At 42.8% G+C, this 26561-nt stretch overlaps 1 protein-coding gene across 4 annotated transcripts in view; it reads left to right on the top strand.

The window, feature by feature from the left end:
- The window catches only part of SYN1 (synapsin I), a 50833-nt gene that overhangs the window by 5315 nt on the left and 18957 nt on the right, over positions 1–26561 (top strand). For all 4 annotated transcript variants that reach the window (XM_064573997.1, XM_045876960.3, XM_045876952.3 and 1 more), the window contains exons 2-5: positions 10534–10591; positions 10698–10789; positions 13195–13351; positions 13526–13615. In XM_064573997.1, the coding sequence (XP_064430067.1) occupies positions 10534–10591; positions 10698–10789; positions 13195–13351; positions 13526–13615 (397 nt within the window). The remainder of the gene's footprint in view (positions 1–10533; positions 10592–10697; positions 10790–13194; positions 13352–13525; positions 13616–26561) is intronic.

Genomic DNA, 26561 nt, shown 5'->3' with positions numbered 1-26561 from the left:
CTGTGAGCCTTTATTGAATGCCTTCTGTGTGTCCCAACTCTAAGTCCCCTCTCCAAGGGCTTATTTCTCTAAAGGATCTAGAAAGCATCTATTAAATGCCTGGTGTATGCCCTACCTCCAAACCCCTTTCCAAACATATTTTGCTCAAATGAGTCCCATGAGCATTTTTTAACCTTCTGTGTGTGACTCATCTTCAGACTCTCCCCAAAATCCTTTTCCTCCAGTGGATCTAGAAGGCATTTATTGAGTGCCTCGTTTCTCCTCCATTCTCAAGCTACTTCAAAGACCTTTCCTTTGGTAAACCCACCTAGCATTTATCACCTGCCTGCCGTGTGAGCCTTCTCTAAAGCTTCTTTCCTCCAGTGTATTGAGAAAGCATTTATTGTGTGCCTGCTATTTACCCCATCCCCAAACCCTTCCCCAGTGGCTTCAGTCTGCATGTGTTGAACACATTCTGCATGACCCAAGGTGTTCAACACATGCATAGACCTTAGACCTTCTCCATAAAGGCTTGCCTCCAGTTAATACAGTGATCAAATATCTAACACTTGTGTGCACCATTTCAGTCCTCTTTCCAGAGGCCTTTTCTTTTTAATCACCCCTTGGAGCATTCATGGAGCACCACCGTGTGCCTGATTCTATGACCTCTCCACAAAAGCCTTTCCTTTCACTGATGGAGAATCAAGCTTACATAGGCCAAGCTTCTGCAACCCCATTCCCCTTCCCCGAAGACGTTTCCTCCAATGGATCCAGTGATTGTATGCCCACCCCTAGTCCCCCCCGCCCAGAAAGACCTTTTCTTTTAATGGATCCAGTGAGCATTTATTTATGTATTGTCTGCCAGGTGCTCGATTCTAATCACCTTCCCCCAAAGGCCTTTTCCTCCAGTGGCTCCTGTGAGCATTTATGGAGTGCCGTCTGTGTGCTCTATGTTCACACCTTCTTCCCAAAGTCTTTTTCTTTTAGTGGATCCGGTAAGCATATATGCAGTGCCTGCTGTGTGGAGGGAGTAGACACCCCTTCCTTACCCGTAGAAGAAACTGCGCTGGTCATAAAGCCTCTCCCTAGGGTCCTTTCTTTTGATAAATCTAGAGCCCAATTTATCAGGATTACCCCTTTTCCACTCCCCTCAGTGTCCCTAGGATTCCCTCTCCCAATCTTAAGTCCATACCCCAAAAGGTCTTTCTTCTACTTAAGCCAGTAAACACTTAGTGAGTTCCTACTATATAAGGGCCATTCTCAACGTCTTCTTTCCAAGTCTGAAAGTTGCTGCCCCGTCTCAAGACCTCTCTCTCCAGGGGTCTATTTCAGCCTAAATTTATTGAGTACCAGCTTTTTACTGGTTAGATCACCCCTCCCCCCAGGAGCCTTTACCCAGCAGCCTTTCTCTCTCTTCAGAGCCATTTATTCATTCTACAGGTATTTATTGCATAGTTCCCATGTGTCAGAGTGTGGGAGGCATCCATTTAGCATTACTATATACTAGGAAGAACCCTCCTTCAGTTCCCTTTCCTTCTAATCCCAACCACCAGCTGGATTCTCTATACCTTTTTCTCCATTCAACCCCACAATCGTTTAATAAGCACTTATTGTATACGAAGGACCCCATATTCAATGCCTCTTTCCCTCTCCCTCTTGAAGCCCTAATTCCCCTTCGACCATCTCCATCTCACCTTTGACACTACGCAATCTGGAAGGCTCACAATGTGCACCTACTGTATTCTGGCTAGGTCCCCTCCCGCACTTCTTAGCCATCTTCCCAACTGCTTCCCCCCGCCACATTAATCCAAAAAGCATTTATTAATCTCTGACTATATTCTTTTCAAACAACCACATCCCTCTTTTCTCCATCAACACCCACTCACACAGGAGCCATCTTCTTAGCTAAATTTGCTCCATTGAAGTCAACAAACCTTAATGGGGCCCCTGCCGTATATTGGTAACCACTCTCCTTTAGACTTCACTTCCCCACTCCTATACTCCAGGAAGTTTCTTTGCTGCGTTTTCCTTTGTTCCATCAAACATTTATTAATCATCTCCCGAATACTGACAAGACCCTCCCCTTTCCATAATTACAACTCCAGTGTTTTCCTTTTTTTTCTAAGTTGTCCAGCAAACATTTATTAAGCTCCTGTTAAATTCAGTGAAAGATTCTTCCCTTTCCCTTCTGCATCTCAGAACCGCCCCCACCCCCTTATCCCAGCAGCTGCTCTAGTCTTTTCTTCTAGTCAATCTAGCAAATGTTTATTTAGTGTCTACTATAGATGGGGTGAGATGGACAAAGGGAGAGGGCCTGTGTACGCACACCAGGCTCAGCGTGGGGAACAGAGACCTCTACATCACCTGCCTGCAGATTTTGCAAGTACCATCCGAGCTTTGGGGATTTCAGCCTGGAATAAAGGAGGTGTTGTGCAAACTCCATAATGGACTGTACACCTAGATAGAGTCTGACACCTTTTCCACCAAACCTCACCACTCTCACTCTTTCCTGGGTCTCAAGTCCTCTGTGGCTCATGGTTGCAAACTCTGAGCTGAGAATCAACTCCCCTTTTTAGAGATAATTTAGCCCACCGGGACTATGGGTCACCTATTGGCTTGTGACCAGCACTTCATTTTCTTTATGCAGTAGTATAAATGAAAATAGAATCTAACAAGAATATATTACACGTAGTAAGTGGAATTATTACTATTTAGTGGAACTGTTACTTCAAGAAATAGAATCAGCAATGTATGCCATATATTATATATGACAGATGCCCTATCATGTATTTGCTATATAATAGGTTTAGAGTATATAATACATATATATGTGTATGTCTTTCTTCATGAAATGAGATAAAATAGAACAGGAAATATTAGACTCCATTGCACATAGTAAAGGTAATCATCTACTGAAACTTTCATTCCAATTATATATGTATGTTTATATACCTTCTAGGTACATACACACTTAGTATGTAATATGCAATATATGATATGTTACATAAGCCATACTATATTATATTTGCTGTATAACATTAGAGGTGTCATGTATATATTACATATATAGGGTAGGTTATTGTGTATCTATGTATATAGTGGGTTATATAAACTCTATCTCTTCTTGTGGCTTCTTTTCTTAGACTTCCCTGGAAGCAGGCCCTGAGACTCTGAGGTTTGTGTGCAGATTTATTGGGGAGAGCTCTTGGGAACACCACCTGTTGCGGGGGAGGAGTGAGGGAAGCAGGATTTAGCAGAGGGAAAGGTTGAGCTATGATGCAGCCACAACAGAAGCCTCAGCCCATCCTCTGGGGGAGCTCTGGAGCTAGGATGACCCTTCAGAGTTACCTCCATTGAGGCGGGGTATCCAGGCTTTTGTATTCTTACATCAGTCAATCCTTAGGCGCAGGCTACCCCCGGGAAGGAGGCATAGTCTTGGGGAAGGCAAATCCCTGCAGCAGAGGGCAATTCCCAGTGAGGGACAGCACCATGAGCCTTCAGCAGCAAATCTCCCCAGAAGCTGGGAACTAGATATGAAGGCCTGAAGGTGAGCGTGGGTGTGTGTGTGGGGGGGTGAGGATCTGAGGGGAGCACAGAGTCCACTCCTTGTACTGCTCAGATTCACTTACTTCTTAGAGTAAGTTCGCCCCATCTGGGCACAGCATTTCTGGGATTGTAATTGGTCTGGTTTTCCGGGGGGAAGCTTGAAAGAGCACAGTTAGTGGGATGGACCATAGACTCTACCGCTGCTGTTGATAAAAGTGGCAGAAATAAATGAGAAGCATTGTCTCCTTCCTTCTACTATACGTTTCAGGTTCCCCTCACCCTCAGCTAGCGCCTCTCTTGGTCTCAGTGGCTTACCTGATGAGTGGTCCATTCCCTCATCCCTGAGGGATCCCTGAGCCCTTGGTCCCCATGCCCTTCCCAGGCTGTGGTTGCTGTCCTTGTTCATTTCCCTGCAGAGTTGTGCAAGGAGTACTCACAGACAGCCAATGGATCGCCTGGGTGCCAAACTTATCCCCCCCACCCCCGGCTCCCGCCTTGTAAGAGCAGCCCCACCCCCTCCTGATGTTCAGGGTCATGTACCCCTGCAAAGACAGTGATTCATTCCTCTTCATATCCATCGGCATGTGGAACCTAGGTGTCCAGATGGCATCCGTAGCTTAGAATGTAATAGGATTCTTGCTGTGCTCCCTGGTAGCACTGTTCCCCCTTGGAGAACCAGGACCTCTAACCTTGCAGAGCCTTAAGGGGATGAGAAGCACACATTCCAAAAGTGGATCACTGGGATTGATGGTAAGCTGGGCCTCTCCTACTTTCACCTCCGAGTCCCCAGACCCATGTGTTCTACCTACTGGGAACACAGCACAAAGAATGGGCCGTCGATTTAGGGTCTTTGGAGGATGGTGCCCCATTCTTTCATGGTATCATGTCCAGGCTAGGATCTTAGCTGTGGCTAGTTGTTCAAGGCCAGCAGCTTCTGGGTGGTGTGGTATATAACATCATCAGTTGACTCCGTGGTCATGGGCCCACTTTGGCACCTCCTTTACTGTCAAGTGTGTCCTTCGTTTGATGCAGTGTCATGAGGGATCTCATACTGGTGGGTCAAACATTGTATAAGCCCTCGGGCAGCGATACTGGCTATGGCCCTGCAGTCAGGAAAGGCAAACCCACATATAGAATATGAGTCATTCATCTTTCCAGGGTGGAAGGGGCCCAGTGGAGTCAGCTTGCCACAAAGTGGCTAGTTGGGCTTCTTAAGGGATGGTGCCATGTCACAGGCTTAATGTTGGTCTCCGCTGCTGGAAGATTGGATATTCCGCAATAATGCCGTAGGTTCCACTTAGAGCCTCTATCTCTGCTCCTCTTGCTACTTCATTCATGTGCGCATCTGCTAGCGCTGGGCTGGCTGACTTGAGAGGCTGGCTGACATCATCGGGCTGACTCATTCTGTCTACCTGGTTGTTTAGTGCCGCTTCTGTTGTGGATGCTGTCCGGTGGGCGTTAACACACAATGCACAGATCTTCACGCCTCACTTTTTGCCCACTCCCATGTCCACCCACATTTCTGTGTCCCAGACCTCCTTGTCCTGATCTTCTTTTTTTAAGTTTTTATTTAAATTCCAGCTAGGTAACACACAATGTAATATTAGTTTCAGGTCTACAAGATAGTGATTCAACACTTCCGTACATCACCCGGTGCCCATCACCTATTTCCCCCATGCCCCCGCCCCGCCCCTGGCAACCATCAGTTTGTTCTCTATAGTTAAGAGTCTGTTTCTTGGTTTGCCTCTCTCTCTTTTTCATTTTGCTCATTTGTTTTGTTTCTTAAATCCCACATATGAGTGAAATCACGTGATATTTGTCTTTCTCCGACTGACTTATTTCGCTTAGCATAATATTCCTTGTCCTGATCAGCCAAGCCACCCATCACCCATCACTGCCCATCAGTGAGTATATATTCTAATCTTGGGCCATTTCCCTTTCCCTATTAAGTACATTACCGGGGGTATAGCCCAAAGCTCTGCCCATTGGGAGCTCTGCCACTGTCTTTCAGGACCACTCCAAGTGGGGCTATGGTACAGCCACTGTCCCTTTTTTGCTTCTCCCCACATACCAAGCCAGTCCATTTGTGACCCAAGCTTACGCTTTTTCTTCCTTCCTTCATCCACTGGTTGTAAGGAGGCCCCTTGGTGAGCTGAGGGAGGCGCTAGGGCACCAGTGTGGATGATACGGGCATCGAGATTACCTGCTCAGGCAGCTTGCTCAGTCTGGCTTGAGCCTGATCCCAGCCGCTGGGTCCATCTGACATTATTACTTGGTGGGCCCGCAGGACTCAGCTCATGATGGGGCACCTGGAGGTACAATCACTTGGTGCCCCATAGTCAAGCATTTTGTCTCTTCTGGAGCCCAGGAAGTGTTTCTCAAGAGTCATGTAATTCTCTGCTGCAGATGGCCTGGCCTTGCTCCAGAACCCCAAGGGCCTCCCACTCAAGCTTCCCGTAAGCTCCACATTGCATCTTTTCCCACTACTGACTTATCCGGTATCATAGGATCTACCAGGTCATATGGCCTAAGTGGAAAGACTGCTGGCACCATAGTATGGATCTGCTGCCGAGCCCTTTCTGCTCTGGCCCCCATTCAGGGACGGCAGCCTTAGGTTGCACCTGAAAAATGAATCAGAGCAGTATCTCCAGGTGTGGAATATGCTGCCTCTAGAACCTGAAGACACCTACCAAGTGTTGTGTGTTTTTTCTCATGGTAGGAGGTGTGAGATGCAATGCTTTGCCCTATTACTTTGGGGGGGGTTGTCCTGGGCTTGCCTTGGACCACTATACCCCTAGAACTTTTACTAATGCAGCAGGCCCCTGAGTCTTTGTAGGGTTGATCTCCTACCCTCTGGAGTGCATGCGTCTTATCAAGACAATGTGCTACTCATCTCTTGCTCATCTTGCCCAATCAATATTGATGTCACTGATACAGTGGTCCAGTGTGACATTCTGTGGATGTCCAGATGGCCCAGTGCCTTTGGACCATATGATGACACAGGGTGAGAAAGACAGCATAGGCCCGTGGCAAGACCATCAACAAATATTGTTGTCAGTCCCATGTGAACATGAACTGTCGCAGATCCTCTTTTCTGATCAGAACAGAAAAGAGTACATTCAGGAAGTCAGCGGCCACCTGCCGGACCTGAGGTCTGCTCTAGCAATGGCATCCTGTGCATTACAGCTGCTTCCCTCGGGGATACTGCTTGGTCGAGCTTGCAGGAGTCTACAAACATTCTCCAGGAGCCAAACTGGTCAATTCGGTGGGAGATATGATGGGACTAACACCCCTGCATCCTTTAGATCTTTCAAAGTAGCGCTAGTTTCCACCATCACCCTTGGGACAGATATAATATTAGCTTGGATTTGCTGATTTGATCAGGGGAGGGGTGTGTAGTTCCAGAGACATCCATTTGGACCTCCCCACTACAATAGCTCTTACCCCACAAGCCAAGGAACCCACGTAGGGGTTCTGACAACTACAGATATGTCCAGTTTAATTATGCATTTGCAGACTGGGACCCACTTCGAACAGGACCTGGGACAGGACTTCATTTACCACCTTTCCACTGTTGTGCTTCTCAGCATGGCTGGTGCCACTCTTACCAGCATATTCCTTATTGATTTTGTAAGTTGGGTAGATCCTCTGGGCCTTCCCATAGAAGAGAGTCAGCTGATGAGTTTCTTAGACTTACATAATATGTCTTTTCTAACATGTCTGCTTCTTTGAGTCCTTTGATCCTTTTTTCCACAGTCTGCCATGGAAGATCTGGCATTTCTGCCAGTGTGGACCACTGTTTTCTCCAAGCTTCCACAAGTCATCCAACAGTGTATCGGCAACATCTCCTAGAGTCCTTGCCAGGGTTTTAAGTTCTGGGTCCTGGGAGAGCGCTCCAATGTCATGTTCCACCTCTTTGGTCCATTGTCCTCAGGAACCATTTTCATGCATACTTTTACAGCTCTTGGCAGTACATATTGGCCAGATTTTTCAGCTTCTGTGTATTATTTCTTTCCTTCCTTTGCAAGCTTAGAACCTCTCCAATCAGGTGTGCTAGGATTTGACCCTGCTTATTGATCTGGTTGCTAAGAGGGGAAGGGGGTAGGTTCTGAAAGGGGCAAGCATTGTTTTATAAGGCACCTGCTTCATTCAAGTCCTCCGTATTACCTTCAAGCAGAAAGGTCTACATTCTAACAAAGAGGAGGGGGCTGCTTCTGCAGGCCCAGTGGGTTCAGGTGAATCAATAAGTTTGAGGTGTTACATGCATCTTCCCAGATATCCCTACCCCAAGTCTAAGGGCTTCATTCACTTGTCCTATTAGGGCCCTGATCATGGCATAGGAGATGTGCTAGGCCTGAGAACTCAACCTTCTCTGAGGTCTTGCTACACTTATGATTATGCCCTAACCTCTTGGTCCCCCCCCATCTGCCCTCCAGTTGCAGAAGATTGGGGTTTCCTTAAATGTAGCCAAGGGGGTCCTCTGGCTTTCACATTTTGCTTTGGATTAACGATTACTCACCCTGAACATGTCACATATTTCTTCAGCTAATCGATGGTGTTTAGCAAATAGTCACTGGAGTCTGCTTACCATTTCCCTCACGCCTCTCAAGTGCCAGGGATATTTCACCAACTGGGGCATTCCCTTCCACCAGTATCTCATTACAGTTCACTCTCAGTAAAAGTTACTGCTACCCCCAAACCCCAGGGGCCCACCCTGTAATTCTCACACTCATGAGAATGAACTCCGCACTGCCTCTTTTCCCACTACTGACACGTCCAGTATCATGGAATCTGCCAGATCACACGGTGCAAGTGGCATCCTGCCAGAACCACAGCCCAGACCCGCTATAGGGTGCTTTATGTTGCTACAGCATGTTCGGGGCTATCCAGGCTCCCCCCTCCCCGACAAATAATGGTTCCTCATTGCCTGCTGGCTGCTGGGTGACCCAATTCCAGAATGGTGTTAGAGTCTTTTTTGTGTGTGGCTTGACATCTCTCACACACTGGTTTAGGTTGGGTTCTCAGGAAACAGATTTGGAGGCAGGCGTTTGTATGCAGGAGGCTTGCTGGGGAGTGCCTTTAGGATCAACGCCTGTAAGGAGGGCAGGGTTGGGCAGAGGGGGACGCTGGTCCACAATGCAGCTGCATCAGAGGCCTCAGCCGATCCTAGGGCGACCTCAGGGGGTGGGATGGTCCTTCGGAGTCAGCCTAGACTGAGGCAAAGAGGCCAGCCTTTGTACGCACTCGCAGACCAGATATAAGACATGGGCGGCCTGAAGTAGGTATAACCTTGGCCAAAGCAGTCCTCTGTGAGAGAAGACAGATCCCAGTGGGACATAGCCCTAAGCTGTCAAGAGCTGATATTCAGGGTGCATTGGCCATGAAAAGGACATCTGAGCAGAGCGCCACAGTATTCACTACACTTATGGTCAAAAAAGTTTGCAATATGGGGCCTGGGTGGCTCAGTCGGTTAAGCATCTGCCTTTGGCTCAGGTCATGATCCTGGGGGGTCCTGGGATCGAGCCCCGCATCAGGCTCCCTGCTCAGTGGGGGAGACTGTTTCTCCCTCTGCCTCCCCACTCGTCTTCTCCGTCGCTTTCTCTGTCTCTCTGTCTCTCAAATAAATAAATAAAATCTTTTTTTTTTAAAGTTTGAAATACAGTGATATAACCTACACTCATCATTATTTTATAAGTGAAAAATGTGCAGGTCTCAGAGAAATTCTCTTCCAACACTTGTGAGGGGACAGTGTCAGTAATGGAGTGTGTGAGAGAAAGAGAGGGAGGGAGGGAGGGAGGGAGAGGGAGAGGAGAAAATGGCTGTGCTTGGAGTCTTTGGGGTTTGTCAGTGAAGTCGCCAGGGCCTGTCCGTGCTGTGTCAGAGGCAAGCCTGGGAGTGGCTCCTTTCGTCATCCCTCTTGTATGCGACCCCTGACTGGAGATGAGCTTCCGCGTGTAGCGAAACCTGTCGGGTAGGAATCCTGGGCCTGGGGGAGGATGCCGCTGGAAACCAAGCCCAGCCGGGTCGCGCCCAGGGAGAGTGACATGGCAGTTCCCCCTGCATCCGCTGTTGCTCCTACCCGTCTTCGCTCCTGTGGCTTCCCCTCGCCCTCAGCCGCACCGCTCCCCGCGCCCATCATTGCTGGCCCGGGCTTCCATCCCTAGACCCACCGCCAGCCTGCCCACCCCCGGTCTGCTCCTCCTTTTTTATATAGCCGCCCACCCACAGTTGGGTCCCTCACAGCGCACAGCCACACGCGGACAAGTGTGATCCCCCATGGGAAAGGGCCAGAGAGCAGAGAGATGCTTCAGGCCGCACAAGCAGACGCACGCAACTGAGGCATGCCCGGGCACACTCCATATACACGTATTCTCTACGGGTTTGTTTTGTTTTGTTGTTTTTTGGTTTATGCTTTTTGGTTTTGGGTTTTTTGCCATTTACGAACCTCCATGCAATTCCAAAGTACGTTAACAGCTTACGAAGCCCTCCTCCTTTGGCAAGGCTTTTCAAAAACATCTCTGGTCGGGGCGCCTGGGTGGCTCAGTCGTTGAGCGTCTGCCTTCTGCTCAGGTCATGATCCCAGGGTCCTGGGATCGAGTCCCACATCGGGCTCCCTGCTCAGCGGGACGCCTGCTTCTCCCTCTCCCTCTCCCACTCCCCCTGCTTGTGTTCCGTCTCTTGCTGAGTCTCTCTCTGTCAAATAAATAAAATCTTAAAAAAAAAAAAAATTTCTGGTAGCAGTGTGATGAGCAGACCACGCTCTGGGGAACGCCTGCCTGCCGGCTGTGGTTTGAGGACTTAGTTTAGAGTTCACAATGTCCTCTGACATTTACACACCTCCATGAGAGATCACAACAGACTTTATGGTACCCAAAGCACTGTTGAGCTTGGCAAAGTGTTTCAACAATCACGAAACACTTTATGGCTCTGAAGGGGCAACAGGGTCAAAGGACTGGCCTGGGTTTTGTCTTCTGAGATTGATGGCTGTGCTCTGCTTTTCCTCTCCAGGGCAAAATACTTCAAAGGGAAAAAGATCCATGGAGAAATTGACATTAAAGTAGAACAGGTTAGTTGGGGCAGATGGACCTGGGGGTCGGCTGTCCAGAACGAAAACTGGTTGGTCGTTTTGTGTGATGTGGGTGAATCACGGATTTTTTTTTTCTCCTTCCTAGGCTGAATTCTCTGATCTCAACCTCGTGGCTCACGCCAATGGTGGATTCTCTGTGGACATGGAAGTTCTTCGGAATGGGGTGAAGGTCGTGCGGTAAGTAGAGAAAGGTTAACTTGGTGTTATGGGAGAGGCACGAAGACTCCCTTAGAGCTGAGGGAGAGCCCCCACTTCCCCACCCATCCTTCTGTGAGCAAGAACTTAGGTATATTACAATAGCCAAGATATGGAAACAATGTAAGTGCCCATTAGTGAATGAATGGATAAAGAAGATGTGGTGTGTATACACTATGAAATATTATTCAGCTACGAGAGAGAAGGAAATCCTGCCATTTGCAAAAACGTGAATGGACCTTGAGGACATTATGCTAAGTAAGATAAATCAGACAGAGAAAGACAAATACTGTATGATATCTCTTGTCTATGGAATCTAAAAAAGCCAAACTCATAAAAACACAGAGTGAAATGGTGGTTACCAGGGGCTGAGGGGTGGTAGAATAGAAGAGATATTTAGGGACGCCTGGGTGACTCGGTCGGTTAAGCTTCTGCCTTCGGCTCAGGTCATGATCCCAGGGTCCTGGGAGTGAGCCCCGCATCAAGCCGCTTATCGCCTATCAGGCTCCCTGCTCAGCGGGGATTCTGCTTGTCCTTCTCCCTCTCCCTCTGCCCCTCCCCCTGCTCATGATCTCTCTGTCTCTCTCTCAAAATAAAAAATAAAATCTTAAAAAAAATAGAAGAAATGTTTAAGGGTATCAACTTGCAACTGGTAGATAAGTAAGTCCTGGAGATCCAATGCACAGTATAGTGAATATAGATAACGATATTGTATCATAATTATCAAACTTACTAAGATTGGAACTTAATTATTCCCACCACAAAAAGGAAATGATAATTTTTTTTTTTAAAGATTTTATTTATTTGACAGAGAGACACAGTGAGAGAGGGAACACAAGCAGGGGGAGTGGGAGAGGGAGAAGCAGGCTTCCTGCCAAGCAGGGAGCCCGACGCGGGGCTCAATCCCAGGACCCTGGGATCATGACCTAAGCTGAAGGCAGACGCTTAACGACTGAGCCACCCAGGCGCCCAAGGAAATGATAATTATGTGATATGATAGAACTGCTAAATAACGCTACAATGGCAATCCTATTACAGTATATAAGTGTGTCTAATCGACATGTTTTACGCCTTAAACTTACACAATGTTATATGTCGATTTAAAAAGAAATTAGGGGGGCGCCTTCTCTCCTTCTGCTGCTCCCCCTGCTTGTGCTCTCTCCCTCTCTCTCTGTCAAATAAATAAATAAAATCTTTAAAAAAATTAAATTAGGTACAGAATGTGGGAAAATAGCTTCTCTTCTGCAGAGCCAAGAATCCTAGCAGACCACAGGCCAAACTTTTTTTTTTTAAGAGCTTTTTGGGTAACTTCATTTTTTTTTAAAGATTTTTATTTATTTATTTATTTATTTGACAGAGAGAGACACAGCGAGAGAGGGAACAGAAGCAGGGGGAGCGGGAGACGGGGAAGCAGGCTTCCCGTGGAGCAGGGAGCCCGATGCGGGGCTCGATCCCAGGACCCTGGGATCATGACCTGAGCCGAAGGCTGACACTTAACGACTGAGCCACCCAGGCGCCCCAAGCCAAACTTTTTAGTTATTAAATCAGCAAATATTTCTTGAGAATCTACTGTATGCCAGGTGCTGCCCTCAGCATTTTACATTCAGCAAATATTTATTAAGCTCCTATTGTATACCAGGACCTCTTGTATATGCTGAGGACCTGGCAGTTAACAAAACCGACCCCCAAAAAGAGCCCCCCCCAAAAAAAAACCCTCTGCCCTCATAAAGCTTATATTCTACTGTGGGATACATACAATAAACAAATCAGAAAATGTAAAGGTGCTAAGAAAAAATACATAGCAGCAAAAGGATATAGGAATCATTGGATGGTGGAGGGGTCTACAGTTTGGATGAGGAAGACCAATATTGTGAGAGACATTTTTTTAAAGGTTTTATTTATTTATTTGAGGGAGAGAGCACAAGCAGGGGGAGCGGCAGAGGGATAGGGAGAAGCAGGCTTCCCGCTGAGTAGGGAGCCCGATGGGGCTCAATGCAGGGCTCGATCCCAGGACCCTGGGATCACCAGATAGGGAAAGGGTGGAAAGGGTGCTGGTGCGGGAGGAAACAGCTTGTGTGTGTGTGCTGAGCTGAGCAACCACTTCGCAATTTCTAGGAGCTGCGGAGATTTAGAAACCTGTTTTTTTTTTTTTCTTTTTAAGATTTTATTTATTTATTTGACAGAGAGAGAGAGAGAGGCAGGCAGAGGGAGAGTGAGAAGCAGGCTCCCCACTGAGCAGGGAGCCCGACGTGGGGCTCGATCCCAGGAAGGCAGACGCTTAACTGACTGAGCCACTCAGGTGCCCCCGTAGAAACCTGGTTTTTGTTCTAAGGGTGGTGGGGAGCCCTGGGGGCATATCCTTGACACCTCTCCCCCTGCCACCCCAGGTCTCTGAAGCCAGACTTTGTGCTGATCCGCCAGCACGCCTTCAGCATGGCACGGAACGGGGACTACCGCAGTTTGGTCATTGGGCTGCAGTATGCTGGGATACCCAGCGTCAACTCTTTGCATTCTGTCTACAACTTCTGTGACAAGCCCTGGGTGGTAAGTGACAGGAAGGGCGCTGCTGGCGAGGGACTGTCTTGTGCATGCATGCATGTGGGAACTCGACATCACTGTGATCTGGGGGAACTGAGAAAGCTTGAAGCTCGGAATCCCAGCTTGGAGACTCTGTCCCGGTGAAGGGCATGCTGACCCATCTCTCCTGGCTTTTTCTAGTTCGCCCAGATGGTTCGACTGCACAAGAAACTGGGGACCGAGGAATTCCCTCTTATCGATCAGACCTTCTACCCCAATCACAAAGAGATGGTGAGTCTGGGGGACGTAGGATGGGCAGGAGGGAAGAGCATCGTGTGTACTGCAACGTTATTGCGAGTGGATGCGTTAGCAATGGCAACACTGTCAGGGAGTGCAGCCGCTGTGTGCTGTGGAGGGTGAAGTTGCTTCGCGACAGGGTTTATTAATACCATGGATTTACTGATGAGCTTACAGGTGTGATTTCAGTCACTGATCCCGTTTCTTATAGTACCTTTTCTCAGCAGTATTAAAAATCGGCTTCTACTGTAAATAAACAGATGTAATGTAATGAACCAGGCTATATTACATATAGAATCAAGTCATCATTACTAATATTAGCAAATATTCTTCCTGTAGAAATGTCACCAATGTTGCAAATTAGGACTGGCAATGAAAATCATCAGTAGCAATGTTATAAATTAAATTGCTTACCAATAGCAATTGAATTGTGGGTTACTATTATTATAAAATATAATCACCAATATTACAACTTATCGCTAATACTACAAATTACTGTTATTGGTGTAAATTATGAGTACCCATGTTATGAATCAGATTGCAGTTCCTAACAAATTGAATAATCATTACTAGTGTCATTGAGGATTATAGCTATTATTACAAATTATTATCAATATTACAAATTATGCTCTAATATAAATTATAAGTCTCTGTTTTGAGTTATATTATACTGAAAAGAAGTTGCATTATCATTACTAATATCATCAAATATTATAACTAATATTACAAATTATTGCCAATGTTACAAATTAAGATTACTAAGATAAATTATGAGTAACTATGTTTTGAATTATCTGATAGCTTCTAATAGAAATCATCATTAATATGGTTAACACTCCAGTTTATATTATGAATAATTACTAATATTAAAGTTATGATTACTAATATAAATTATGAGTACCACAGTTATGAATCAAATTTTAGTTGCAAATAGAAATTGAATCACCATTACTGATGCCATCAAATTTTACAACTAATTTTATAAATTTTTAACAATGTTATAAATTATGTTTGCCTATATAAATGATCATCACCACTTCTGTGAGTTAAATTACAGTTAAATGTCAATATTGACCCAATGTTACCAACTTGGTTAAATAAACATTGGTATTAATACTAAAAATTCTTACCAGCATTACAAACTATGGTCACTGATATAAGTTAACAGTGTTATGAATTAAGTTTACTTACAGATGAAGATCAAATCATTAGTTCTTAGGAAACCCAATTTGGTTATCATTATTATTATCCCACGTTCTTTGAGAGACAGAATAGCTGATTGTGGTTGAGAGCATGGACTCTAGCCAGAATTTCTATATTGGAATCCTAGCATATTACTTAATGCTCTGTGCCTCAGTTTGTCCACCTGCAAAATGTGGGTAATAATAGTTCCTGCCTCCCAGCGTTGGTGTGAGAATTAAATTACTTAATGAATGTAAAGGGGTTAGAACAGTGCATCTGGTATATATTAACTGCTCCCTAAGTGTTAACAAAGTTCCCTTCTATTCTTAACTTGTTGAGTGTTTTTATCATGAAAGGATGTTGAACTTTGTCAAATGTTCTTTCTATATTTATTGATATGATCATGTGGGTTTTTTTCCTTTATTCTATGAATATGCTGTATTACATTACTTGAGTTCCATGCGAGTTGAGCCGCATTTGCTTAACTGGGCCAACTCTTGCTTGGTCTGGTGTATAATCCTTTTTAGGATTCAGTTTTTAGTATTTTGTTGAGAATTATGGTATCTATCATCAGAAAAGATATTGATCTATTGTTTTCTTATGATGTCTTTGTCTGGTTTTGGTATCAGGGTAATAGTAGCCTCACAGAATGAGATGGTTAGTGGTCCCTTCTCTTCTATTTTGGGGGAGAGCTGTGAAAAGATTAGTGTTAATTCTTTTTAAATACTTGTAGTATGCACTGGTAAAGACATCGACATCTAGTCCTGAGCATTGCTTTTCTTTTTTTAAGATTTTATTTACTTATTTGATAGAGAAAGAGAGAGAGCACAAGTAGGGGAGAAGGGCAGAGGGAGAGGGAGAAGCAGGCTCCTCACTGAGCCAAAGGCAGTTGCTTAACCGACTGAGCCACCCAGGCACCCCCTTCCTGGGCATTTCTTTGTAGGACATTTATCATCATTATTATTATTATTATTATTATTATTATTATTACTAATCTAATGTCTTCATTTATTATAATATTATTCAGATCTTCTAGTTTCTCTTGAGTCAGTTTTGGTCGTTTGTGTCTTTCTAGGAATTTGTCCCCTTCATCTAGGTTTTCTAATTTATTAACATACAGTTGTTCATAGTACTCTCTTAAATTTCTTTTCATTTCTGTAAGGTTAGTAGTTAGGTCCCCTCTTTCATTCCTTATTTTAATAATTAGTTTTCTCTCTTTTCTTTCTTAATCTAAAGGTTTATCAATTTTGTTGATCTTTTCAAAGGACCAGCTTGTGGTTTTGTTGATTTTCTCTATTGTTTTTCAATTCTCTATTTCATTTATTTCCACTCTAATCTTTATTACTTATTTTTTATTGAAGTATAATTAACATGCAGTGTTAGATGTTAGTTTCAGGTGTGCAATATAATGATTCAGCAATTCTGTACCTCTCTCAATGCTCATCCAAGATTAAGTGTACTCTTAATCCCCTTTGTCTATTTTGTCCATCCCCTCACCCACCTCCTCTCTGGCAACCACCAGTTTGTTTTCTGTATTTAAGAGTCTAGGGGTTTGTCTCTTTTATTCTTTTTGTTTCTTATTTTTATTTAAAATCAATTAATTAACATATAGTGTATTATTAGTTTCAGAGGTAGAGTTTAGTGATTCATCTGTTGCATGTAACACTCAGGGCTCATTCTATCAGGTGCCCTCCTTAATGCCCATCACCCAGTTACCCCTTCCCCCCACCCACCTCCCCTCCAGCAACCCTCAGTTTGTTTCCTAGAGTTAAGAGTCTCTTATGGTTTGTCTCCCTCTCTGATTTCATCTTTTCCCCTATGTTCATCTGTTTTGTTTCTTAAATCCCACATATGAGTGAAATCATATGGTATTTGTCTTTCTCTGACTTATTTCACTTAACATTAACCTCTCTAGCTCTGTCCATGTCTTTGCAAATGGCAAGATTTCATTCTTTTCTATGGCTGAGTAATATTCCATTGTAAATATATACCACATCTTCTTTATCCATTCATCTGTCGATGGACATCTTGGCTCTTTCCACAGTTTGGCTATTGTGGACATTGCTGCTATAAACATCGGGGTGCACGTACCCTTTCGGATCCCTACTTTTGTATCTTTGGGGTAAATACCCAGTAGTGGAATTACTGGATCACATGATAATTCTATTTTTAATTTTTGAAGAGCCTCCATACTATTTTCCACAGTGACTGCACCAATTTGCATTCCCACCAGCAGTACGTGAGTGTTCCTTTTTCTTCACATACTTGCCAACACTTGTTATTTCTTGTGTTTTTGATTTTAGCCATCCTGACAGGTGTAAAGTGATATCTCATTCTGGTTTTAATTTGCATTTCCCTGATGATTAATGATGTTGAGCATCTTTTCATGTGTCTGTTGGCCATCTGTATGTTTTCTTTGGAGAAATGTCTATTCAAGTCCTCTGCCCATTTTTAACTGGATTATTTGTGGGCTTTTTAGTGTTGAGTTGTATGAGTTCTTTGTATATTTTGGATATAAGCCCCTTATCAGATTAACCCCTACTGATCTGAAAATATCTTCTCCCATTCAGTAGGTTGCCTTTTTGTTTAACTGGTGGTTTCTTTTGATGTACAAAAGCTTTTTATTTTGGTGTAGTCCCAATACTTTAATTTTGCTTTTGTTTCCCTTGCCTGAGGAGACATACCTACAAAAATGTTTCTATGGCAGATGTCAAAGAAATTATTGCCAGTGTTTGCTTCTAGGAATTTTGTGGTTTCAGGACTCACATTTAGGTCTTTAATTCATTTTGAGTTTATTTTTGTGCATGGTGTAAGAAAGTGATCCAGGTTCATTCTTTTGCATGTAGCTGTCCAGTTTTGCCAATACCATTTATTGAAGAGATTGTCTTTTCCCATTGTGTATTCTTGCCTCCTTTCTCACAGATTAATTGACCGTATAAGTGTGGGCTTATTTCTGCACTCTCTGTTCTTTTCCATTAATCTACATGTCTATTTTTGTGCCAGTACCATACTGTTTTGATTACTACAGCTTTGTAATATATCTTCAAATCTGGGCTTGTGATACTATCAGTTTTGTTCTTCTTTTTCAAAATTGCTTTGGCTATTTGGGGTCTTTTGTAGTTCCATAGAAATGTTAGGATTATCTGTTCTAGTTCTGTGAAAAATGCTTTTGGTATTTTGATAGAGATTACATTAAATCTGTAGATTGCTTTGGGTTGTATGGACATTTTAACAATAATGGTTCTCCCAATCCATGAGCATGGAATACCTTTCCATTTGTTTGTGTCATTTTCAATTTCTTTCATCAGTGTTTTATAGTTTTCAGAGTATAGGTCTTCCACTTCCTTGGTTAAGTTTATTCCTAGGTATTTTATTATTTTTGGTGCAATTGTAAATGTGATTGTTAATTTATCTTAGTTTCTTAGTTTCTCTTTCTGCTACTTCATTGTTAGTGTATAAAAATGCAACAGATTTCTATATATTAATTTTGTATCCTGTGACTTTTCTGAATTCAGCTATCAGTTCTAGTAGTTTTTTTGGTGGAGTCTTTAGGGCTTCTTATATATAGTATCATTTCATCTGCAAACAGTGAAAGTTTTACTTCTTCCTTACTAATTCGGATGCCTTTTATTTCTTTTTCTTGTCTGATTACTGTGATTAGGACTTCCAGTATATTGAATAAAAGTGGTGAGAGTGGACATCCCTGTCTTGTTCCTGATCTTAGAGGAAAAACTCTCAGTTTTTCCCCATTGAGTATGATGTTAGCTGTGGGCTTTTCATATATGGCCTTAATTATGTTGAGGTATGTTCCCTCTAAACCTACTTTGCTGAGAGTTTTTTATCATGAATGAGTGTTGTAGTTTGTCAGGTACTCTTTCTGCATCTATTGAGATGATCATATGGTTTTTATCCTTTCTCTTGTTAATGTGATGTATCACATTGATTGATTTGGGAATACTGAACCACCTTGCATCCCTGGAATCAATCCCACTTGATTGTGGCGCATGATTTTGTTAATGTATTGTTAAATTCGGTCTAATATTTTGTTGAGAATTTATGCATCTATGTTCATCAGAGATACTGGCCTGTAGTTTTCTTTTTTGTTGTGTCTTTATCTGGTTTTGGTATCAGGATAATGCTGGTCTCATAGGATGAATTTGGACACTTCCCTTCTTCTATTTTTTGGTATTAATCTTTATTACTTCTTTCCTTCTGCTTGCTCTGGGCTTAATTTGCTCTTCTTTTTCTAATTTCTGAAAATGGAAGAATAGGTTATTGATTGGATATCTCTCTTCTTTCTAATATACACATTTATAACTATGAAATTCCCTATAAGCTTCACTTTAGCTGCATACCTTATGTTTTGATATGTTGTGTTTTTTTAATCATTCATCTCAAAGTATCTTCTAATTTCCCTAGTGATTTCTTCTTTGACCCATTGGTTATTTATGAACATGTTTACTTTCCACGTATTTGTGGAACTCCCCATTTTTTTTCTGCTTACTTCCTAATTTCATTCAGCTGTGGTCAGAGAACATACTTTGTATGATTTCAGTACTTTTACATTTATTGGGACTTGTTTTCTGGCTTTGTGCACTTGAGAAGAATGTGTATTCTGCTGTTGTAGGGTGGACTGTTCTATAGATGTCTGTTAGGTTTAGTTGGTTTATAGTGTTATTCAAGTCTTCTCTTTCTTTGTTGATCCTCTGTCTAGCTGTTTTCTCCATCATTTAAAGTGAGGCATTGAAGTCTCCAACTATTATTGTTGAATTGTTTACTTCTCCCTTCGGTTCTGTCTTTTTGTTTCATTTATTTTGGGGCTCTGTTCTTAGGTACATATGTTTTTATCATTGTTATGTCTTCTTGATAGATTAAACTTTTTATCAATTTAGAATGTCCTACTTTACCTCCAGTAACAATTTCTGTTTTAAAGTCTATTTTATCTGATGTTGTATAGCCAGGTCTCTTTTGGTTACTATTTGCGTGGCAAATCTTTTTCCATCCATTTACTTTCACCTTATTTGTGTCTTTGAATCTAAAGTGTGTCTCTTGTAGACAGTATATAATCAAGTCACATTTTTCATCCATTCTGTCTATATCTGCCTTTTATGCTCAATATTTTATTTAGCTGTTCAATATTTTTTAAAGATTTATTTATTTAGGTTAGAGAGAGAGAGAGAAAGTATGAACATGGGGGAGGGGCAGAGGGAGAGGGAGAGAGAATCTCAAGCAGACTCCCCACTGATCACGGAGACCAACACAGGGCTTAATCTCACAACCCTGAGATCATGACTTGAGCCAAAACCAAGAGTCAGATGCTTAACCGACTGCGCCACCCAGGCACCCTAGATATAGAGTTCTTATATGATGGTCTTTTTCTTTCAGGGCTTTGAATATGTTGTCCCCTTGCCTTCTGGCGAGAAATCAGCTATTAATCTTACTGAGGATCACTTGTATGTGATGAGTCACTTTCCTCTTACTACTTTCAAGATTCTCTCTTTGTCTTTGACTTTCATAAGTTTGTTTATGATGTGTCTAGATGTAGCTCTCTCTAAGTTTATCCTATTTGAAGTTCAGTGAGTTTCCTGGATGTATAGATTAATATTTTCCATCAAATTTGGGAGATTTTCAGCCATTATTCCTTTCAATATTCTTTATTGCACCTTTCTCTCTACTCTCTCCTTTTGGGACTCCCATTATGTGTGTGTTGATATGTTTGATGGTGTTTCACAGGCCTCTGAAACTCTGTTTATTTGTGTAATTTTTTTTTTCTTTCAGTTCCTCACAATGGGTTATTTTGGTTGACCTACCTTCAAATTCATTGATTCTTTCCTCTGGCAGCTCAAATCTACTGTTGAGTCCCTCTAGTGAATTTTTAATTTCAGTTATTGTGTTTTTCAATTCTGGAATTCTATTATTTTATCATTTCTGTCTCTTTATTGATAGTCTTTATTTGTTAGAATACCATTCTCATACTTTCAGTTAGTTCTTTAGACATGATTTCTTTTAGTTCTTTGAAAATATTTTCAATAGCTGACTTATAGTCTGTGTATTAATCCCGGTATCTGGGCTTCCTCAGGGACAAGTCTATTGGCTACATTTTTCTGTTTGGGTCATACTTTATTATTTCTTTTCATGTCTCATAAATTTTTGTTGAAAACTTAACATTGTAAATAATATTACATGGCCGCTCTGGAAATCAGATTCTCTCCCCCATTCTAGGGTTTATTTTTCTTGCTCTTTGTTTTTTTAGTGACATTCCTAAACTAATTCTGTAAAGGTTGTATTCTTTGTCCTATATGGCCGCTGAGTCTCTGCTTCATTAGCTTTGCGGTCAGGTAATGAATGGCAGATATTTCTTTAAACACCTAGAAACATTAAGTCTCCAAGCTTTTGCTGATGGGCTCTGTGCACCTGTTGGAGCATGCCTTCAATGCTCTGGCAGGCTGTTCACAACTTTGACATAGCCTTTACTTCCTGGTTTTGCAGAGCCTCGAGGTCAGCCAGAGATCCTGAGCATGCACACAGCCTTATGCATATTTGTGGTTTTCTAGATTCCTGGGAATTTGTCAGTGCTTTTCAAAGCCTCCTATGAAGATCTCCTTACCCAACTTTTCCTGTTAGGTTTTTCAGTCAGCTTGTAATGTTTGTCCTAACTATAATCACTGCCTCAAGCACTTGCTATGTTAACAATTGCTACTGATTGTTTTTGAAAAAAAAAAACCCAGGGAAAGCTGTTCACGCTAGGTGAACTCTGAGTCAAATCAAATAGACAAGGCCTGTGAATGGAGTTTTCTAGGAAAGTGCCAGACCGGTCAAATAAAGATAGTTCTCTAGGAATGGGACTTTGGAGGAAACTCCAACCCTGTTCTACTTCCCCTTCTGGCTGCTAGGCTGCTGGTTTTCATCAGGATTACAAGGCTGTTGATTTTCAAGGCTGTTGTGGAGGTAGGGAGAAGGGGATGGAAACAGGGAAAGTTCAAATGCCACAAAGCATACTGTTCTTACTGAGATTCAGCCATTTTTCTTGAATAGACGCTTCCTGAATTGTTATAAGCTTTTGGTCAACGTCTAGAGTTCTGAAAAAAGTTAATTTTGACAACTTTTGCCAGTATTCTCATTGTTTTTATGGAAGAGAAGATTTTTAAAGACCCTTACTCTGGCATTTCCACCGACATCACTTCCGGACATAACTTCCTCTTTCTCAGCCCCAGCCCTAAGATAATAGTATTTCAAAGCCAGGGTATGGGAGCTAGATGTACTCACTGATACTGGAATATCTTTGCCTCTAGGCCCTCTCGTTATATAAAGCTAAGAAATTTATATATATGGAATTTCATGTGTTCACACTGATACCTCTAATTCTAACCCAACACATCACAGGGTTCTGTCTAGCTTTCCCCCATTCTATACTTATATTTTTCTTCTATAACAGTGAGAACCCTAGCCTCCAGTGTCATCAGTGTGTTTACTCATTTGCTCAGTCCTACAATACACAGAATGTATTTTTAGAATTTCAACATCCACACCACTATGAAAAACAAACTTAGTAAGGTAGAGCTAGAGATTTATTTGCCCTTTTTAGCTCTTTATATGAGGATATATAGTCAAAGTACTGTATTCAAAAGTTTCTTGGTTTATTTTATTTTTCGTTCAGCATGATTACATTATTCATTTTATTTCAAATATAATGTTTATCTTTGTATTAAATTTTAGTCTTTTCCCTATCTATGACTTAATTATATATTTTTTCATGTAAGACATTAGCATGATTCCAAAAGACAAAACATAAAAAGGCATACACGGATAAAATTTAAAACCTAGGTGAAATGGATAATTTCCTAGAGAAACACAGTTTACCAAATTGACCCCATTAGAGCTTAACAGACCGTTTCCATAAAACAAAAGAGAAAGTGAGTAAAAACCACCTCATAAAAAAGCACCAGGCCCAGATGGTTTCACAGGATAATTCTCCAAACTTACAGAGCAGTTAATCCCAATGCCAAATAAATTATTCCAGAGAACAGAAAATGAAATCTCCACACGTTTTTTCTAAAGCAATTATAACATTGATTGCACTCAAAAAAGCATGGACTATTTTCACTCATGAATAGCAATGCAATAATCCTAAATGAAATTTTAGCAAATGAATTCAGAACTACATTAAGAAAATAATGTAGCATGACCAAGTAAGTGAGTTTCCTTCTGGGAATAAGGATGGTTCTTTATAGGTAATATGTTAATATAATACAACATAATAATAGATCTAAGGAGAAAATCATATGATCATTTCCATAGATATTTTAAAAAACTTTGGCAGAATTCTGATACAATCATTCAAAAATAGAAATCAACTGATAACTTCTTAACATGATAAAATTTGTATATCTCAATCCTAAAGTTATCACCAACTTAATGGAACAACATGGAAAGTATTTCCACTAAGATCAGAAATAAGGCAATGCCCTCTGTCTCCACTCCTTTTCAACATTGTATTTGGGGGTATTAGACCAATGCAGTTAGACAAGGAAAAAAAATATAGATGTAAGATTGGGTAAAGAAAACACAAAAATATCTCTATATTTTTTAAGATTTTATTTATTTATTTGAGAGAGAGAGAGAGCACGAGGGGAGGAGGGTCAGAGGGAGAAGCAGACTCCCCTGAGCAGGGAGCCCAGTGTGGGACTCGATCCTGGGACTCCAGGATCATGACTTAACTGACTGAGCCACCCAGGCACCCCAAAAATATCTCTATTTAAGACAATATCCATAGTATACCTGGAAATTCCCAAGAGAACCAATAACAAAGCTAATTCAAACAATAAAGAATTCAGTAATATAGCAGAATATAAAACCAACATATAGAAATTAGTTTTCATACACACAAAGAAACAGATATAATGTATAATAGAAGAGAAAACCCCATTTATGATAACAAAAAAGGATAAAATCCGTCAGGATAAAGTCAACAAGGGGTAATGCAAACTTATCTGAGGAAAAGTTTAGAACACTCCTGAAAGACTTACACAAAAACAAAGACATCCCTTGTTCTTGAGTAGGATGAATTAGTATCATAAAGATGACAGTTTCCCTTCTCAAGTCTTCATTTATAAATGCAATGTGATCCCCCAAAATATACCTATAAGCTTTTATCTGCAACTGATAAAAGTTGATAGTGAACGTCACATGAAAATGCAAACATGGAAGAATATCCATAAAAAAAGAAAAGTTATAAGGGGGGGGGGATTAGTACTAAGCCTCTGCCAGTGAACATTTTATGAAGGTTTTCTAATTTAAACAGTATGATGCTGACACATGAATAGGCAGTCTGACAGACTAAAGAAAGAAAAATTAAAAGTCCAGATATAGATCCATGTACATATGGAAATGTAGTGGATGGTAAAAGTGGCAAGCTTTGTTTTTGACATTTAAATTCTTCATCCGAAATGGATTTTTTCTCTTTTTTTAGCACTCTCACAGACCTCTTTATTACATGTGTTCTTGAACACTTCTCTACATGCATTACAGAATGGCCGTCACATCCATTCACTTATGTAACACTGTGCTTAACATAGCCAACAAGTAGCACTCTCACAAATGTCTATTACATGTGTTCTTTGGAATTGATTTTCTTTTCTTTTCTTTTTTAAAGATTTTATTTATTTATTTGAGACAGAATGAGAGAGAGAGAGAGCTCATGAGAGGGGGGAGGGTCAGAGGGAGAAGCAGACTCCCCGCCGAGCAGGGAGCCCGATGCGGGACTCGATCCCGGGACTCCAGGATCATGACCTGAGCCGAAGGCAGTCGCTTAACCGACTGAGCCACCCCGGTGCCCCTGGAATTGATTTTCATATACAGTGGGAAGTAGGGTGAGATCCAGTTTCATAGTTTTCCTTTTCTCCCCACCAATGTGGTCAGTATGCCACCTCTGTCATGTACTAAAATCTTACGTACTTATGGGGGCAAGTTCCGTACTGATGCAGTACTAGTTTAATAACTATATTTTCTCATTAACTACTGATATCTAGTAGGGCAGTCACACCTCCTGGCTGTTCTGTAGCTGTAGAGAGGCAGAAAGAACAGGACCGAAGAGGCCGGGAAGAAGACAGAGCTAATGGCAGACGATGGTGGCAGCTAGATGGCAGAGGCATTAGACTTCCTACAGGCCAACTTGCCACTCACATTTCCTCTTTTGTCCCCCCACCCCACTGTGCAGCATGGAGGGCCATAAGCTAGGCCTGGATTTGTGGAAGCGGTCTTCCCCCACCCTGTACCTTGAAGCTCTGGTGGGAAGGTTGCCCAGCCTCCATCATGTGGTGGGAGGCACATATGGAGACTCTGGCTCTGCTACCCTATCTATTCCCATCCAGGCTGCAGGCCACCAGGAATCTGCAGGGCTGCTCGGCTCAGCATGTCTATATAGTCACCAGTCAGGGATGGGGCACATGGGAGGACTCTGTTAAGCACAATCTGACTTCTTTTCACCCCAACTTCCCTATAGCATGGTGATCTGCTTACATCAACCTGATCGTGCAGACCTAGGGGTGGGGGCTGCTGCAGGATTAGGGACATTATCTCTAAGCCATAAATCTCTAGGCGATTTATGGCTCAGCAAATATTTATAGAGGGTTCACAATAGAGCAGGTGGAGTCTGGCCCCAAGGCCTCTCAGGATCCAGTCCCTTCTCCAGGATTCATGGTCCCTGTGCTGTGGGAAAAGAGAGGGTGCTTGGGAGTGAGAATCAACAGAGTTGGGGATGTGGGGATTGTATGAAAAAAGAGAGGGTGGGAGTAAATAGGGAAGTGAAGGAAGGAGCATAGGAGATGTGTGAACAGGGTGGGGAGTTTTCTTTTGAGGGACCAATTTCATGGAGATATAACAAGTCCAGGAAAGAGGACATATCACAAGTGTGCAGCTCCTTACATTTTCACAAAGTGAGCATATTCCTGTTGCTTGCATCCAGATCAAGAAACACAACATGACCAGATAGATCCCCAGCACAGTTAGAAGTTGATGGTCTTTGGGAGGCTTGAGGGGCCAGTTGTGGGAAGTTGGTGGACTTGAGGAGACTTAAGAGTTTGAGAAAGGTGGAGAGTCCCCAACTCACTGTGGCTGAATAGAAGTCCCGGTCCAAGGCAGGAGGCTGTTGTACATGAGGATTCAAGAGCAGATATTGGGCCACCAGGGAAGGCAGCCAAGTTCATGGCTTCATGTTCTTTTTTTTTTTTTTTTTAAGATTTTACTTATTTGAGAGAGGAAGAGAGAGAGAACACAGCAAGGGGGAGGGGCAGAGGGAGAGGGAGAAGCAGGCTCCCCACTAAGCAGGGAGCCCGACGTGGGGCTTGATCCCAGGGTCCTGGGATCGTGATCTGAGCCGAAGGCAGATGCTTAACCGACTGAGCCACCCAGGCGCCCCTCATGGCTTCATGTTCTCGCCCATGCTCAGATAAGCAGGTGTCCCTCCATGGACACTGTGCAAGGTTGGGATTTAGGTATGTGGTTTTGTGGGGGGTGGCAGGAAGGCACTTAGAAGTGGTTGGGCAGAACACCACTCCTTACACTTCTCTTAGCTTTTGCTCCAAGGAGAGAAGGGTGGCGGGCCCTAAGGATGGGCAGAGGGGCCAGGGAAGAGTGAAAGGGCATAGCTCATGGCGAGGAAACAGGGAGAAGCAAGGAGCAGGGTGGAAAGAAGGGAGCAAGGAGAGGGAGCAGGAGCAGGGAGAGGGATGGGGAACATGGAGGAGGAGCAGGGGCAGGG

The sequence above is a fragment of the Mirounga angustirostris genome, unplaced genomic scaffold (genome assembly GCF_029215605.1).
Source record: "Mirounga angustirostris isolate CCGP_5_RB_7025 unplaced genomic scaffold, mMirAng1.0.hap1 SCAF_11, whole genome shotgun sequence".
Lineage (NCBI taxonomy): Eukaryota > Metazoa > Chordata > Mammalia > Carnivora > Phocidae > Mirounga > Mirounga angustirostris.
The sequence above is the reverse complement of the archived record's forward strand: the minus strand, read 5'-3'. Positions and strand labels throughout refer to the sequence as shown.